Source organism: Salmo salar, chromosome 23 (assembly GCF_965601325.2).
Source record: "Salmo salar chromosome 23, fSalSal1, whole genome shotgun sequence".
In the NCBI taxonomy this organism is placed as follows: domain Eukaryota; kingdom Metazoa; phylum Chordata; class Actinopteri; order Salmoniformes; family Salmonidae; genus Salmo; species Salmo salar.
The window spans coordinates 39,487,019-39,502,338 of record NC_138313.1 but is presented as its reverse complement, the minus strand read 5'-3'; the positions used below and the strand labels follow the sequence as shown (position 1 = coordinate 39,502,338).

At 43.7% G+C, this 15,320-nt stretch overlaps 1 protein-coding gene across 2 annotated transcripts in view; it reads left to right on the top strand.

The window, feature by feature from the left end:
- Positions 1–13,406, top strand: part of tafa5 (TAFA chemokine like family member 5) — a 123,321-nt gene extending 109,915 nt beyond the window's left edge. For both annotated transcript variants that reach the window (XM_082968107.1, XM_082968108.1), the window contains exons 3-5: positions 392–519; positions 9,996–10,130; positions 12,300–13,406. In XM_082968107.1, the coding sequence (XP_082824233.1) occupies positions 392–519; positions 9,996–10,004 (137 nt within the window). In that variant the 3' untranslated portion in view covers positions 10,005–10,130; positions 12,300–13,406. The remainder of the gene's footprint in view (positions 1–391; positions 520–9,995; positions 10,131–12,299) is intronic.
- Positions 13,407–15,320: the final 1,914 nt, after the last annotated feature.

The window sequence follows — 15,320 nt, the reverse complement described above, 5'->3', positions numbered from 1 at the left end:
AACCCATCGTGAAATCTAAGCGCAGGCATTGGTTGGTTCCCTCCAGTGGGCTGTGAATTATAACAACCCGAGATCAGATGGTATACAGCAGTGTGCTGATCATTAGAGCGTTCCTGCTTCATAAGCTCAATGATCAATGGTCTTTCATAACATGTCCCCTCTCCATCCCTGTGCTGCAAATCCTACATGTTCTCCAATGTTTATCACTTTCCTCTCTGTCTCACTCTCGCTCTCTCTCTTGCTTAATCACTCACTAACTCTCTTTGTCGCTATCTCTCTCTCTCTCCCCTCTGTCTCTATCTATGTCCCTGTCTGTCCACAGGCTTTTTTTTCATTTGTTTGATAGATTCGGCAATAGTTAACCATCCCTCTTTCTCTCCTCTCCCCACAGCTCTCATTGTGAGAAGCCGGCAGTGGTGTGAGATGACGCCTTGCTTGGATGACGAGGGCTGTGACCTCTTAGTAAACCACTCGGGCTGGACCTGCACACAGCCAGGGGGCCGGGTGAAGACCACCACGGTAAGACAAGACTGCAAAGCCTCGTGACCACAATCTGTCACAGTTAAAGTGACCAGAGTTCGTAGTCATAACACCTGTCCAGAGACCTCTCATAAGACCTCTCATAAGACCTCTCATAAGACCCGTCATAAGACGTGTCCAGAGACCCGTCATAAGACCTGTCCAGAGACCCGTCTTAAGACCTGTCCAGAGACCCGTCTTAAGACCTGTCCAGAGACCCGTCTTAAGACCTGTCCAGAGACCCGTCTTAAGACCTGTCCAGAGACCCGTCTTAAGACCTGTCCAGAGACCCGTCTTAACACCTGTCCAGAGACCCGTCTTAACCCCTGTCCAGAGACCCGTCTTAACCCCTGTCCAGAGACCCGTCTTAACCCCTGTCCAGAGACCCGTCTTAACCCCTGTCCAGAGACCCGTCTTAACCCCTGTCCAGAGACCCGTCTTAACCCCTGTCCAGAGACCCGTCTTAACCCCTGTCCAGAGACCCGTCTTAACCCCTGTCCAGAGACCCGTCTTAACCCCTGTCCAGAGACCCGTCTTAACCCCTGTCCAGAGACCCGTCTTAACCCCTGTCCAGAGACCCGTCTTAACCCCTGTCCAGAGACCCGTCTTAACCCCTGTCCAGAGACCCGTCTTAACCCCTGTCCAGAGACCCATCTTAACACCTGTCCAGAGACCCGTCTTAACACCTGTCCAAAGACCCGTCTGGACACCTGTCCAGAGACCTTTCCAGAGACCTGCCTTAACGCCTGTCCAGAGACCTGCCTTAACGCCTGTCCAGAGACCTGCCTTAACGCCTGTCCAGAGACCTGCCTTAACGCCTGTCCAGAGACCTGCCTTAACGCCTGTCCAGAGACCTGCCTTAACGCCTGTCCAGAGACCTGCCTTAACGCCTGTCCAGAGACCTGCCTTAACGCCTGTCCAGAGACCTGCCTTAACGCCTGTCCAGAGACCTGCCTTAACGCCTGTCCAGAGACCTGCCTTAACGCCTGTCCAGAGACCTGCCTTAACGCCTGTCCAGAGACCTGCCTTAACGCCTGTCCAGAGACCTGTCTTAACGCCTGTCCAGAGACCTGTCATAACGCTTGTCCAGTGACCTGTCATAACGCCTGTCCAGAGACCTGTCATAACGCTTGTCCAGAGGCCTGTCATAACGCTTGTCCAGAGGCCTGTCATAACGCTTGTCCAGAGGCCTGTCATAACGCTTGTCCAGAGGCCTGTCAAAACGCTTGTCCAGAGGCCTGTCATAACGCTTTTCCAGAGGCCTGTCATAACGCTTTTCCAGAGGCCTGTCATAACGCTTTTCCAGAGGCCTGTCATAACGCTTTTCCAGAGGCCTGTCATAACGCTTTTCCAGAGGCCTGTCATAACGCTTTTCCAGAGGCCTGTCATAACGCTTTTCCAGAGGCCTGTCATAACGCTTTTCCAGAGGCCTGTCATAACGCTTTTCCAGAGGCCTGTCATAACGCTTTTCCAGAGGCCTGTCATAACGCTTTTCCAGAGGCCTGTCATAACGCTTTTCCAGAGGCCTGTCATAACGCTTTTCCAGAGGCCTGTCATAACACTTTTCCAGAGGCCTGTCATAACACTTTTCCAGAGGCCTGTCATAACACTTTTCCAGAGGCCTGTCATAACACTTTTCCAGAGGCCTGTCATAACACTTTTCCAGAGGCCTGTCTTAACACTTTTCCAGAGGCCTGTCTTAACACTTTTCCAGAGGCCCGTCTTAACACTTTTCCAGAGACCCGTCTTAAGACCTGTCCAGAGACCCGTCTTAAGACCTGTCCAGAGACCTGTCTTAAGACCTGTCCAGAGACCCGTCTTAAGACCTGTCCAGAGACCCGTCTTAAGACCTGTCCAGAGACCCGTCTTAAGACCTGTCCAGAGACCCGTCTTAAGACCTGTCCAGAGACCCGTCTTAAGACCTGTCCAGAGACCCGTCTTAAGACCTGTCCAGAGACCCGTCTTAAGACCTGTCCAGAGACCCGTCTTAAGACCTGTCCAGAGACCCGTCTTAAGACCTGTCCAGAGACCCGTCTTAACCCCTGTCCAGAGACCCGTCTTAACCCCTGTCCAGAGACCCGTCTTAACCCCTGTCCAGAGACCCGTCTTAACCCCTGTCCAGAGACCCGTCTTAACACCTGTCCAGAGACCCGTCTTAACACCTGTCCAGAGACCCGTCTTAACCCCTGTCCAGAGACCCGTCTTAACCCCTGTCCAGAGACCCGTCTTAACCCCTGTCCAGAGACCCGTCTTAACCCCTGTCCAGAGACCCGTCTTAACCCCTGTCCAGAGACCCGTCTTAACCCCTGTCCAGAGACCCGTCTTAACCCCTGTCCAGAGACCCGTCTTAACACCTGTCCAAAGACCCGTCTGAACACCTGTCCAGAGACCTTTCCAGAGACCTGCCTTAACGCCTGTCCAGAGACCTGCCTTAACGCCTGTCCAGAGACCTGCCTTAACGCCTGTCCAGAGACCTGCCTTAACGCCTGTCCAGAGACCTGCCTTAACGCCTGTCCAGTGACCTGCCATAACGCTTGTCCAGAGACCTGTCATAACGCTTGTCCAGAGACCTGTCATAACGCTTGTCCAGAGACCTGTCTTAACGCTTGTCCAGAGACCTGTCATAACGCTTGTCCAGAGACCTGTCATAACGCTTGTCCAGAGGCCTGTCATAACGCTTGTCCAGAGGCCTGTCATAACACTTGTCCAGAGGCCTGTCAAAACGCTTTTCCAGAGGCCTGTCTTAACACCTGTCCAGAGACCCGTCTTAAGACCTGTCCATAGACCCGTCTTAAGACCTGTCCAGAGACCCGTCTTAAGACCTGTCCAGAGACCCGTCTTAAGACCTGTCCAGAGACCCGTCTTAAGACCTGTCCAGAGACCCGTCTTAACACCTGTCCAGAGACCCGTCTTAACCCCTGTCCAGAGACCCGTCTTAACCCCTGTCCAGAGACCCGTCTTAACCCCTGTCCAGAGACCCGTCTTAACCCCTGTCCAGAGACCCGTCTTAACCCCTGTCCAGAGACCCGTCTTAACCCCTGTCCAGAGACCCGTCTTAACCCCTGTCCAAAGACCCGTCTTAACACCTGTCCAAAGACCCGTCTGAACACCTGTCCAGAGACCTTTCCAGAGACCTGCCTTAACGCCTGTCCAGAGACCTGCCTTAACGCCTGTCCAGAGACCTGCCTTAACGCCTGTCCAGAGACCTGCCTTAACGCCTGTCCAGAGACCTGCCATAACGCCTGTCCAGTGACCTGTCATAACGCCTGTCCAGAGACCTGTCATAACGCTTGTCCAGAGACCTGTCATAACGCTTGTCCAGAGACCTGTCATAACGCTTGTCCAGAGACCTGTCATAACGCTTGTCCAGAGACCTGTCATAACGCTTGTCCAGAGGCCTGTCATAACGCTTGTCCAGAGGCCTGTCATAACGCTTGTCCAGAGGCCTGTCATAACGCTTGTCCAGAGGCCTGTCAAAACGCTTGTCCAGAGGCCTGTCAAAACGCTTGTCCAGAGGCCTGTCATAACGCTTTTCCAGAGGCCTGTCATAACGCTTTTCCAGAGGCCTGTCATAACGCTTTTCATGAGGCCTGTCATAACACTTTTCCAGAGGCCTGTCATAACACTTTTCCAGAGGCCTGTCATAACACTTTTCCAGAGGCCTGTCATAACACTTTTCCAGAGGCCTGTCATAACACTTTTCCAGAGGCCTGTCATAACACTTTTCCAGAGGCCTGTCATAACACTTTTCCAGAGGCCTGTCATAACACTTTTCCAGAGGCCTGTCATAACACTTTTCCAGAGGCCTGTCATAACACTTTTCCAGAGGCCTGTCATAACACTTTTCCAGAGGCCTGTCATAACACTTTTCCAGAGGCCTGTCATAACACTTTTCCAGAGGCCTGTCATAACACTTTTCCAGAGGCCTGTCATAACACTTTTCCAGAGGCCTGTCATAACACTTTTCCAGAGGCCTGTCATAACACTTTTCCAGAGGCCTGTCTTAACACTTTTCCAGAGGCCTGTCTTAACACTTTTCCAGAGGCCTGTCTTAACACCTGTCCTGTGACCTGTCTTAACACCTGTCTACAAGTCATTTTCAAGATAACTCAATTGAATGAGTCTTTGTCACATATGTCTATGTGGTCAGTGACTGATGTGATTAGCTTTTTGTATGGCTGCATCATGTAGCTATTTCAATGTGTTACAGCATTTTTTTTGTGTGTGTCTTTGTGATAACAGAAAGGAAACCAAAGCTTAAGTGTGTTGATTAAATAATTCTCACTCATGCACACTTAATGCCACTCCCTGAATGGTACTTCTGTCGCTCTCTTGTCAGGGCATCCATTTCAGCGGTGATCAAGGAGCTCCATTTCAACAGGGTCATTCTGCTACATTCATTTGCATCCCCATCATTGGCATGTTGTCTGATGTTCATAAATGGGGCAGAAAGGTTGTTCATTTATATCTACGCCATATAGCGTTTACAGAACACATGCACTGCAGCTCATCAACCTAATAGCTTATTGTTAACATTCATACAAAGATAAGGCATTAACTAAAAGCTTATAATTTACAAATTTGTCATTGCATTAAGGTTGCGTACTTCTCTACGTTGTCAATAGCAGCTAACATACACATCCTGCTAACGTACACATCCTGCTAACGTACACATCCTGCTAACGTACACATCCTGCTAACGTACACATCCTGCTAACGTACACATCCTGCTAACGTATACATCCTGCTAACATACACATCCTGCTAACATACACATCCTGCTAACATACTGCTAACATACACATCCTGCTAACGTACACATCCTGCTAACGTACACATCCTGCTAACGTACACATCCTGCTAACGTACACATCCTGCTAACGTACACATCCTGCTAACATACACATCCTGCTAACATACACATCCTGCTAACATACACATCCTATAGGTGTCTTCTGACTATCATAAACACCTGTGATAGTTTTCTACATCGCAAAGAATCAGGTAGAATTCTCTGAATTTCCCTCCAGAAGTGTCTTAAAGTCTGAGGGGTAGTCATGCATGCTCAGGCTTTCAGTGCCATGGTTGGCAGCCTGAGACAGGAGGCTGGTGGGCTGTCAGTCTAGGTACTGAATAATGAAACCTGTCAACCCAAGGATCGCTTTGAAAGTCCAGCATTTTATGTGCAGAAACCCTCTGTTCAGGCGCCATTGCTTTCAATGGGGCTTGTTTTAAAGATGGACAGGGGGCAAGGGAGCTACTAACCCTGTAAATTCTGTCTAAAATAACAGGTGTCCCTTGGTGGACCGTTAGAGCCATCTCCTGTATTGCAGTGGCAGACTCCATTTTGTGCCAATTGTGTCCGATGCTAAGGGATTCTGCTATGTAACCACAAAGCTTTAGCAGGGATAAGAAGGCAATACTTTTTTCCCCTAACTTAACAACACAGACCTCCAAAGTTAAGCCCAGCCGTGGCTGACTACACAGAAACTAATGAATTCAGATGTTGTTATAGAATACATTTGACTCAATTATGTTGAACTCCTTTGCCCCAGACTAAAAAGTAAAAAGTTATGCAAGTCACAGTAAGTAGTGACATTTTCATCCAAGGGCGTTGTCTACAGATGGTCTTAAAACTATGGATTGGGCTTGAGTGCTTTTTACATTTTATAATCACATACAGGACATTAACACATCTCATTACATAATGTTTGCAAAATGTTTAGGCATGTTACCACATGTATTGGATTATATATTTAGATTTTATACAGTACTAAGTAGTACACACTGACCTAGAGGCATTACTGATTTCTAATTCATGAAATAAGGAGTGGTTATGGCAAACTGTTTTCTCCATACTTAAAACTTGAGCATTTTGACTTGGATATCATTGAGATAAGCCAGCGTTCTCTAACTCTGGTCATGGAGAGCCACTGGATGTGCAGGCTTCCAATCCAGTCCCATGATAACACCTGATATAGCTAATCAATAACCTGGTGAACAGCTAATTAGTAGAATCAGGTGTGCTAGGTTAGGGTTGGAATGAAAGCCTCCCGTAGGGTACAGCAGCTCTACCGGACCCTGAGGTCTAACATATAGCTTAGTACGTGATTGCCAAATATGTGCAGCTTAATGTGTATAAAAGTGACTTTTTTTTATAAGACTATAAAGATGAATGTTACAGCCTCAGTATATTTTTTACAGCATGCTAATGTAATGTATATAAAATGCATTTTACAGTGTGAAAGTTATAATATTAGACTCATTAAACTGATCATCTTAAAATGTCCAAACATTCTCATATGGGCCGCCCTTAAGCACGTCTTCACATTCTGCAATTCAATTTCCATATTTATTTTACGGATCCATCTTTTACTTTACCTAAGATTAACAAGCATGATTTCAACTTTCTTGATGTATCTCTGTCTCTTGGCTTTTTTGTATCCCCTGATTTAATGTTCCTCGCAGCATGGCAATATATTCTGTCATTCAGTGGATGCTGAATCATGCTCAGACTTCCTTGTGCTTGTACCTGGATATTGTGTCATGGGCATCTAAAATGGTGCAATGTAATTGGACAGATTTAACAATGGGAGAGGAGAGTCTGTTCTTCCCTGCATGAAACTATTACTGCTGGAGAGGGAAAGGGATTCAGAAAGAAAGAAGGAAAGAGAGGCAGAGAGAGTTTGGAGAGAGGAAGTAGAGGGGAAGTTGATAGAGTCACCAGCCAAATCAACTCACGATACCTGGTTCTTTTCTGACAGTATAATAGGCTAACAATGGCAGAGGAATTAGCCTTTTCGCTATATAAATGCATGGATAATTTGAACACCAATATTACAGCATGTTTAACATAATATTCCCATCTTATAAGCTTCAAGCTGGTAAGAAAAATGTAAGCCTATTTTCCATTTAGCAGAATGATTTAGGGGCATTGGATGTTCTTCACGTATCTGTATAGCCTATGCTTCAGTCTTTTGTCATTCATTGTCATGCCAAGCAGTCTAGGTTCGCTGTCATCGTCTGTCTAGACTTTTTTGAGCAATAAGGGCAAGGAGTAGAGCAGGCCTTATCCTGATTCAATAAATACCTTCAGCCACACAATCTAATCACAGACATTGTTGACAGGGGCAGGTATGCAGCTAGCAAGCCCAATGCATCTGAAACTGGCCTTACTGCACATACTCTAGTCTTGACCTGAATTAACACACTTGTGTTGACATGTTTAGATATTGTCCATGAGATGTAATGTCACAAAATCAAGTTTCAAGTGAAAGTAGCTTACACATCAGCTATACATGTTGTGCTAGCTACAATTATGTTAGCTAGCATTATGCAGTTGCTAGAACAACCAAAATATTTTATTTTTTTAATTTTTCTTACCCTTATTTTACCAGGTAATTTTACTGAGAACACATTCTCATTTACAGCAACGACCTGGGGAATAGTTACAGGGGAGTGGATGGGGGGTGAATGAGCCAATTGTAATTGGAAACTGGGGATGATTAGGTGACCATGATGGTATGAGGGCCAGATTGGGAATTTAGCCAGGACACCATGGTTAACACCCCTACTCTTACGATAAGTGCCATGGGATTTTTAGCGACCACAGAGAGTCAGGACACCCGTTTTAAAGTCCCGTCCGAAAGACGGCACCCTACATCATAACTAGCGACCCTGCCCAAAATATCTTTGCATATGACCAGCTAAAGCAGTGGACCAGAAGGTTTGGCTCAACAAAGAATAAGGCAGAGCTGATACAGGCTAACTCACAAACACGCTCGTTTTTTTGTTGTTGCTTTGAGATATTTGCCAATTGCTTGCCTGCTTAACTCAATCAAATCTCATCTTGTTTTGCTCTCAAAACAAATTCCTTTTATTTATTTTTTACCATACTTAATTATGTGCAAACGCAAGAAACACAGCCCCTTTTGTTTTCCAATTAATTTTAGCAGGCCTATTTATGGCAAAAAAATTATGACAGATAACAACATCCATTTTATTAAAACCCAAAAAGCGGTTATTGCCATCCCGTATTCACATTCACACTCAATTTCTAGATGCAGTGAAAGTTCTTAATTATATGATAAAGCTCATCGGTTATTACCTCTCTCTTTACTGTGTGGCAGACTAAAAATGAACATTCTGTGGTACATTATCATTAACACTGAGGAATGAGATTACTGTAATCAGTCATATTTGGCAGCAGGCATGAACAGTCAATGTGAAGAGACAGAGACAAGGTATGGTTAATTTTCATGTACTGTCAGGACCACAACTCTTTCCCTATGTATGCAACACATTTTTAATAAAGAGTTTTGACATGAACTATATTAGAGTGTGTGTGTGCGTGTGGGTGATCAGCTCTTCCGATTGGGGGAATGCATGAGTGGACAGTACAGAGATCTATAAGAAGACAGATAGACTGGGCTGTGGTGGAGCTGATTCTCTTTCCCTAATTGATCCCATTGGGCAGCCAGGCTTTACCAGGACCAATCAAATCACAGTTCGAACACAATCACCATGGAGAGGACAGCTGTTCGTCCTAACACAGTGCAGAATGACTCAAGGTTGTAGGATCTGCCAACCCTTCACCAATCCTAACATTAAGCATTATGGAGGTGAAATCCAATATAGACTGGTCATAGGTCAGAACATAAGAGGCAGCGATAACCTCATCTCAGCATTCTCCCAATGTCAACACTATTTTCCCTATTTAACTGCGGGAAACAACAACTTTATTCCTCAGAATTACTTCCAATGTGTTAGTAACTGTGTTGCTCATTGAATTTCTGTTGACTAATCATATTTGGTCTCGAGCATATGGTTCACCTTGCATCTTTATTGTCTGTATCAACAATGCTGTATCCTTATGCATTTAGGATTTATCCCTGTATTCCACTGGTTGTGCCATCATTGCGTCATGCTTCCAAACATCACTATGCTTTGTCCTGTGCTAGCTATGCTACATTGCCATGAGTATCTATACATTGGGTAATCAAAAATCTAATTATTTTTCTATCAAAACAAATAACTGGGAATTCCTGGAGAAACAATATAGGTGTAGCACTGCAATAGAGAATGTTTCAATTGCTACACAGTTAAGTTTGTTTTTGTTAACACAAAAAAACGTTATTATGTTGACATTTTGAACCCAAGTATACATTTTCACAGCTCAAAAACGTGTTTAATCTAACCAAAGAAAACGTAGCATCACACTTCATTTAGTATAAGACCATGCTTTATCCCTATGCATACACTTAAAAAAAGGGGGGTTCCAAATTGGTTCTGCGGCTGTCCCCATAGGAGAACCCTTTTTGGTTCCAGGTAGAACTCTTTTAGAATGTTCTACATGGAACCCAAGGGAGTTCTTCAAAGGGTTCTTCTATGGGGACAGCCGAAGAACCATTTAAGCTTCTAGATAGCACCTTTTTTGTATGACCAAAAAATGCAAGAAACACTCCCTGTGATTTCAGGCCCTATGACGACACACACACAAAGACACAACGCCTTGCCAGCCAGACAGACAGCAAAAGTCAACCACTTTTCAAGGACAGACAGGAGAGAAACAACAAACTGCAGATCCTGGCAGGCTAGAGCGTCACAGCAAGGTACAGATGAATTCTGTTTCTCCTAAATGTCATATGCATGATTACTCCTTTGTGATGGCAAATGACACTTGTTTTCTCTTCCGTAATGATGTTGGGCAAGATGACGCCAACAGACATGGCAGATCTGCTTCTATCTCCTAAGCACAAGCATTTTGCTACACCCGCAATAACATCTGCTAAATATGTGTGTGACCAATGACATTTGATTTGATCAGCATCTGATGAAATGTTAACAATAATGACATTACTGATATCTGTAATGATAGATACATTGATATTTGATCCCTGTTTAATTAGCTTGAGTCAATAATACAGGGGAGAGTCAATTGGCAGTGGGACAAAATAAAAGTCTAGAACCCAGGTTCATTGGCCTTACCGTACTGTTTTGCCTTTGCTTTGGAATTCCTATTACAGATGTACAAGACTGTCACAAGACGGTTATGAATTATTCAATGCATACTCGCCCCGAAGGTGCACTTGTTCAAAGGCTTCACCTGGAATTGACTACGACACTGCCCTTTAAGGGACACAAATACTTTTCCTGCCCATATTGTCTTCCGTTGTTAATTTTTAGAGAAAGCTTTGAGTGCTATCCCGAAATATAAATATACTGTCTGCCTTTGTCGTGGCATCTTTCTATAGTCTGTGCTACGCATGATTTCCACTGTAGTCTGATTTGGATTCAAGCAGGAAAATGAATCTATGGCTTAAGAAATCCAACCATGGTATATTTAAGCAAAAAGGCTGAGAGGTGTGGTATATGGTCTATATCCCACGGCTAAGAGCTGTTTTTATCCACGACGCAACACGGAGTGCCTGGATACAGCCCTTAGCCGTGGTGTCTTATTGCTATTATAAACTGCTATTATAAACTTGTTACCAACGTAATTAGAGCAGTAAAATAAATGTTTTGTCATACCCATGCTATACAGTCTGATATACCATGGCTGTCAGCCAATCAGCATTCAGGGCTCGAACCACCCAGTTTATAATTGTTTGTAGTCTACTTGTGGATCTCTGTCAGGTAATGTTTACTTGTGAGGTCATTTTTGAAGTGTGCCTCCTGATTTTATTGTCCAATTGGGGAAATAATGTTTACAATATCATGCAGGACAACGAGAATGACAACAACAGTACAGTCAACACAAAATACACAGTCAATATAGTGTTGAGGGATATACGGCGAGTTAATTTGATATCAGGGTTTGTAACACGTGGTTGAGATGCAAGTGGAGGCTTGAAGTATCAGTCATCAATATAGCAAGAATGACCTCTATACTGTGCCCTCTATTGCAATGAGGTAGGAAACATGACACCTGCATGACATTGTATTGTAAGTGTGGGGGCAGCGACTTATGCAGGGCACTAAGGCATACTTCAGTTAAATTGCTTTGTGAATGCGCAGGGAAGACATTTTGCTTCACTTTGTCATTTCGTCTATGATGTTGTCATGATTTTTAGCTTAACCAAATGGCTAGAGGGCAGTGTGGAGCCCCACACTATCTTTGGTACATTAAGGGCTGTGTCAAGTTGCAGTGAATTCGAAACAACTCTGATTACATTTCAAATCTATCTGTGTATGGAGAAGATCTGTCACACTCTTTAACCCCTGTACTGTTGGGTCATCGAAAGTGATGGTATTCAATTGAATGAAGACTCAGTCAGACAGTGAGGTCTGCCTCACGCCACGGTATTCGTCACTTCATTTACATCTTACGCGTGTCTAATCTTAACTTGAGCAACAGCTTGGCATCATTAGAGCGAGTTCATTAACTGAAATGAACGTGACACAGTCAGAGAATAAAGAACATTCTGTGCAATTTTATCTATAGAACACAAGACATGGATATGGAAATAAAATATTGTTAATCTTTAAAAGTGTTTGCGACAGAGAGAGAGAGAGAGGGGGGGGGGGGGGGGGGGTAGAGAGAGAGAGAATCTGCAGCTCGAAACATTCAGACTCCTGATGTCAAACCCCAGTGTTTTCTGAATCACACATAACATGCTGCATTGAGTCCCCTGAAGTGATGGTCTTGCAATTTTATCGACGGTGGCCGTCACCATAAATACATTGCTTTTACAAGCAGAAGGGCTCTCAGAGCCAGATGTCGCATGTCGTCCTGCATCCTCTTCTCCCCTGACGGCTGTTGTGTTCCTATCGATTCCCAGGTCTCCTGATGATGGCGGGGACAGACGCTCCCGAGCGAGAGAGCGAGAGAGAGGGGATGGTGTGTGAGCTGCTTCCCATAGTCCATCGTCACCGCCTGTGTGGAGCATACGTCGTCTTATCATCAGCTGTCCGTCTGTCGTTCTGTGCAGCAGCGTGAAGCCACGTAGAACCTACGTTGCCAAAGGCCCGGACTCCAAATACAGGAGTTGGAGCTTAACATGGAACATATGGACTCTGCAATGCTCTATTATTCCATGGGAGACAGAACTTATTTTTCAGTTGAGTTTGGAGAATTCTGATGTGTGTCGTCATGAACTTCTGGATCTGACCCAACTAGACTTTGGAGACACGGGACAAAATGTTTCTTTTGGAGTTTACGCTTGGCAACTCCTCTGTAGTGATTTTACAGACCAAAGAAAAAGATAGCCGACTGCTCCATATTTTGGAGACTCAGTGGACTTTGGGATGAGGGGTTTAGAGACTTTTCCAAGTTGATGAAACATGCAATCCCATATTCCCTCTCACAATATTACAGACTCTAGACATACCCACAAATGTACACATGGTGATAAAAGTGATGTGTTGTGCAGAGTAATTGTGTACAAATGAATGACGAATACTGAATGGAAAAAGTCAAGGGACGTTGTGTAATTCGTCAATGATGTTTCTCTTGGACTACTAAACTGTACTTGTATACTCACTGCTCTATTTTGAACATACATTAAATCAGATATACATTTTCAATTGCTATATTTGGACAATTTGCAGTCAGCATGACTGGTTATAGTGAAAGAAACAAATCATTTCTCACCAGTAAAGAAGAGGAGGAAAAGAGTAAATACATCATATCTGTTTGGGGGAAAGAAACATTAAATGTATTTTCAAAAGCCTAAAGTTATATATTTAACAGTTTTATATGTTGTATCTTTGTAGAAAACCTTATTTAACACTGAAAATGTGGTCACATTGTGTATCCACAGTTTATGATTGGCAATGAGCTATGTCCTTAACCTACTGGCCTCTTGTTCATTTGAACAAGTTTTTTCATCAAGTCAATTATTTAACATGAAATGAAGAAGGAACAGAATTAAAGCATTCAGATCATAGTACAGAGCCCATTTCTGAAGAAAGGTTATATGTTCTAAATGTTCTACTTTTATAGCCCCCCCAGTAACCTTTGTGAAAATGTTGCACAATTTGGGGTTTTATTTTTCAAACCACTTAAACTACATTCAATGGCCAAGCTACTGCCATTTTCAATGGAAGGGGGAGACATTTAGTGAGTTACTCATTGGCGACTACAGTTTGCAACCAAAGCTCAGAAAGGGACAAGGCTACTTTTGCAATAGCCAATGGGGGAGAGAAGCTCTGGCGCTAGAGAACTTCGACACTGCCGGTGAGGCTACCACCAACATGCTGTTTTGCATGCTGTTCAGAAGAAACACACATAGGATCATTTCAGCATCATGGTACGGAAGGTCGCGAGCAGTATGAACGTCCTGTTAGTAGTTCAACCTTAGTGGTGGGATTATGCTATAGCATTGGAGTATTGGATCAATGAGTGGCAAATACGTACTCTATTATGGGCCCATTTAAACACAACTTCTTCCACTGTCTGTAATCTCAATGCAAGTTTTCTCTGGGATTCTGTAAAGATTTTACTTTATATCAGAGAGAATTCATGGGAATATCATATACATAGGTAAACATTGATTTACAACATCTCTCATCCTACAGTACCATCTCTAGACAAACATGGATTTAACTAATTGTTTCCTCCTTATTTCAACTGACTTCATCAACATAATCCGGTTGCATCAATGTGGCTAATTAGTGAAAAAGTATCAATAATATACAGATTACACATGGTCTACTTTCACAATATTTCCTGTAGATTTTGAGTCTGGAAGACATGAGTATCATGCTCTTTAGATGCTGTTCGCACATGGCCATTTAAATGCCTTTGTGCCATCAAAGTAAAATTACATCAAAGAGGATATCAAATCACTTGCATAGAGTATTTCCATATGACATACAGTCGGGTCCAAAATTTGGGAGCAAAAAACTAATAATAAAAATACTAGGCTCCACAAAATGTATTTGTATTTAAATAAACAGAGCATCATATACAGTGGGGTGTGAAATTATTGACACCCTTGATAACGATGAGAAACATCACTGTATAAAATAAATCATTCTAATATTGTTTGGGAAATTATATTACTTTATACTAAACGCAATTGCTCAGAGAAAGAGATTTTGTTAAACAAGGAACATATATTTTTTTTTAAGATCAAAATTATTGGCAACCTGGTTTTCAATGCCTTTCAATACCTCACATTTCGAGGTTAATGGCACTGAGCCTTTTTCTAAAATGCTTTTGAGATTGGAGAACACATTGGGAGGGATCTTGACCATTCCTCCATACAGAATCTTTCCAGATACTTGATATCCTTTGTCTGTGCTTATGGACTGCCCTCTCCAATTCAAACTACATGTTTTCAATGGGGTTGAAGTCCAGAGACTGAGATGGCCATTGCAAAATGTTTATTTTGTAGATAACTGATATTTTTTGTGTGGATTTTGATGTGTGCTTGGGGTTATTGTCTTTCTGGAAGATCTACTTGCGGCCAAGTTTCAGCCTCCTGGCAGAGGCAACCAGGTCTTTGGCAAAAATATCCTGGTACTGGGTAAAATTCATGATGCAGTTGACCTTAACATGGGCCGCAGGACCATTGGAAGCAAAATACCCCCATAACATCAAAGAGCCACCACTATATTTAAAAGTAGGTATGGGGTTCTTTCTGCAAGACCCACCACTGGTGTCTGTGGCCAAAGAGCTCAATTATCATGTCATCCAACAAATGTAAATGCCAAGAGTTTTCTAAACGGCACTGGCACTTGGATTGGAACCTGTGCTATGGTCAGATGACATGAAAATAGAGCTCTTCGGCCACGCACACCAGTGGTGGGTCTTGCATCACAAGAAAGATGCATTTTTCAAGGGTGCCAATCATTTT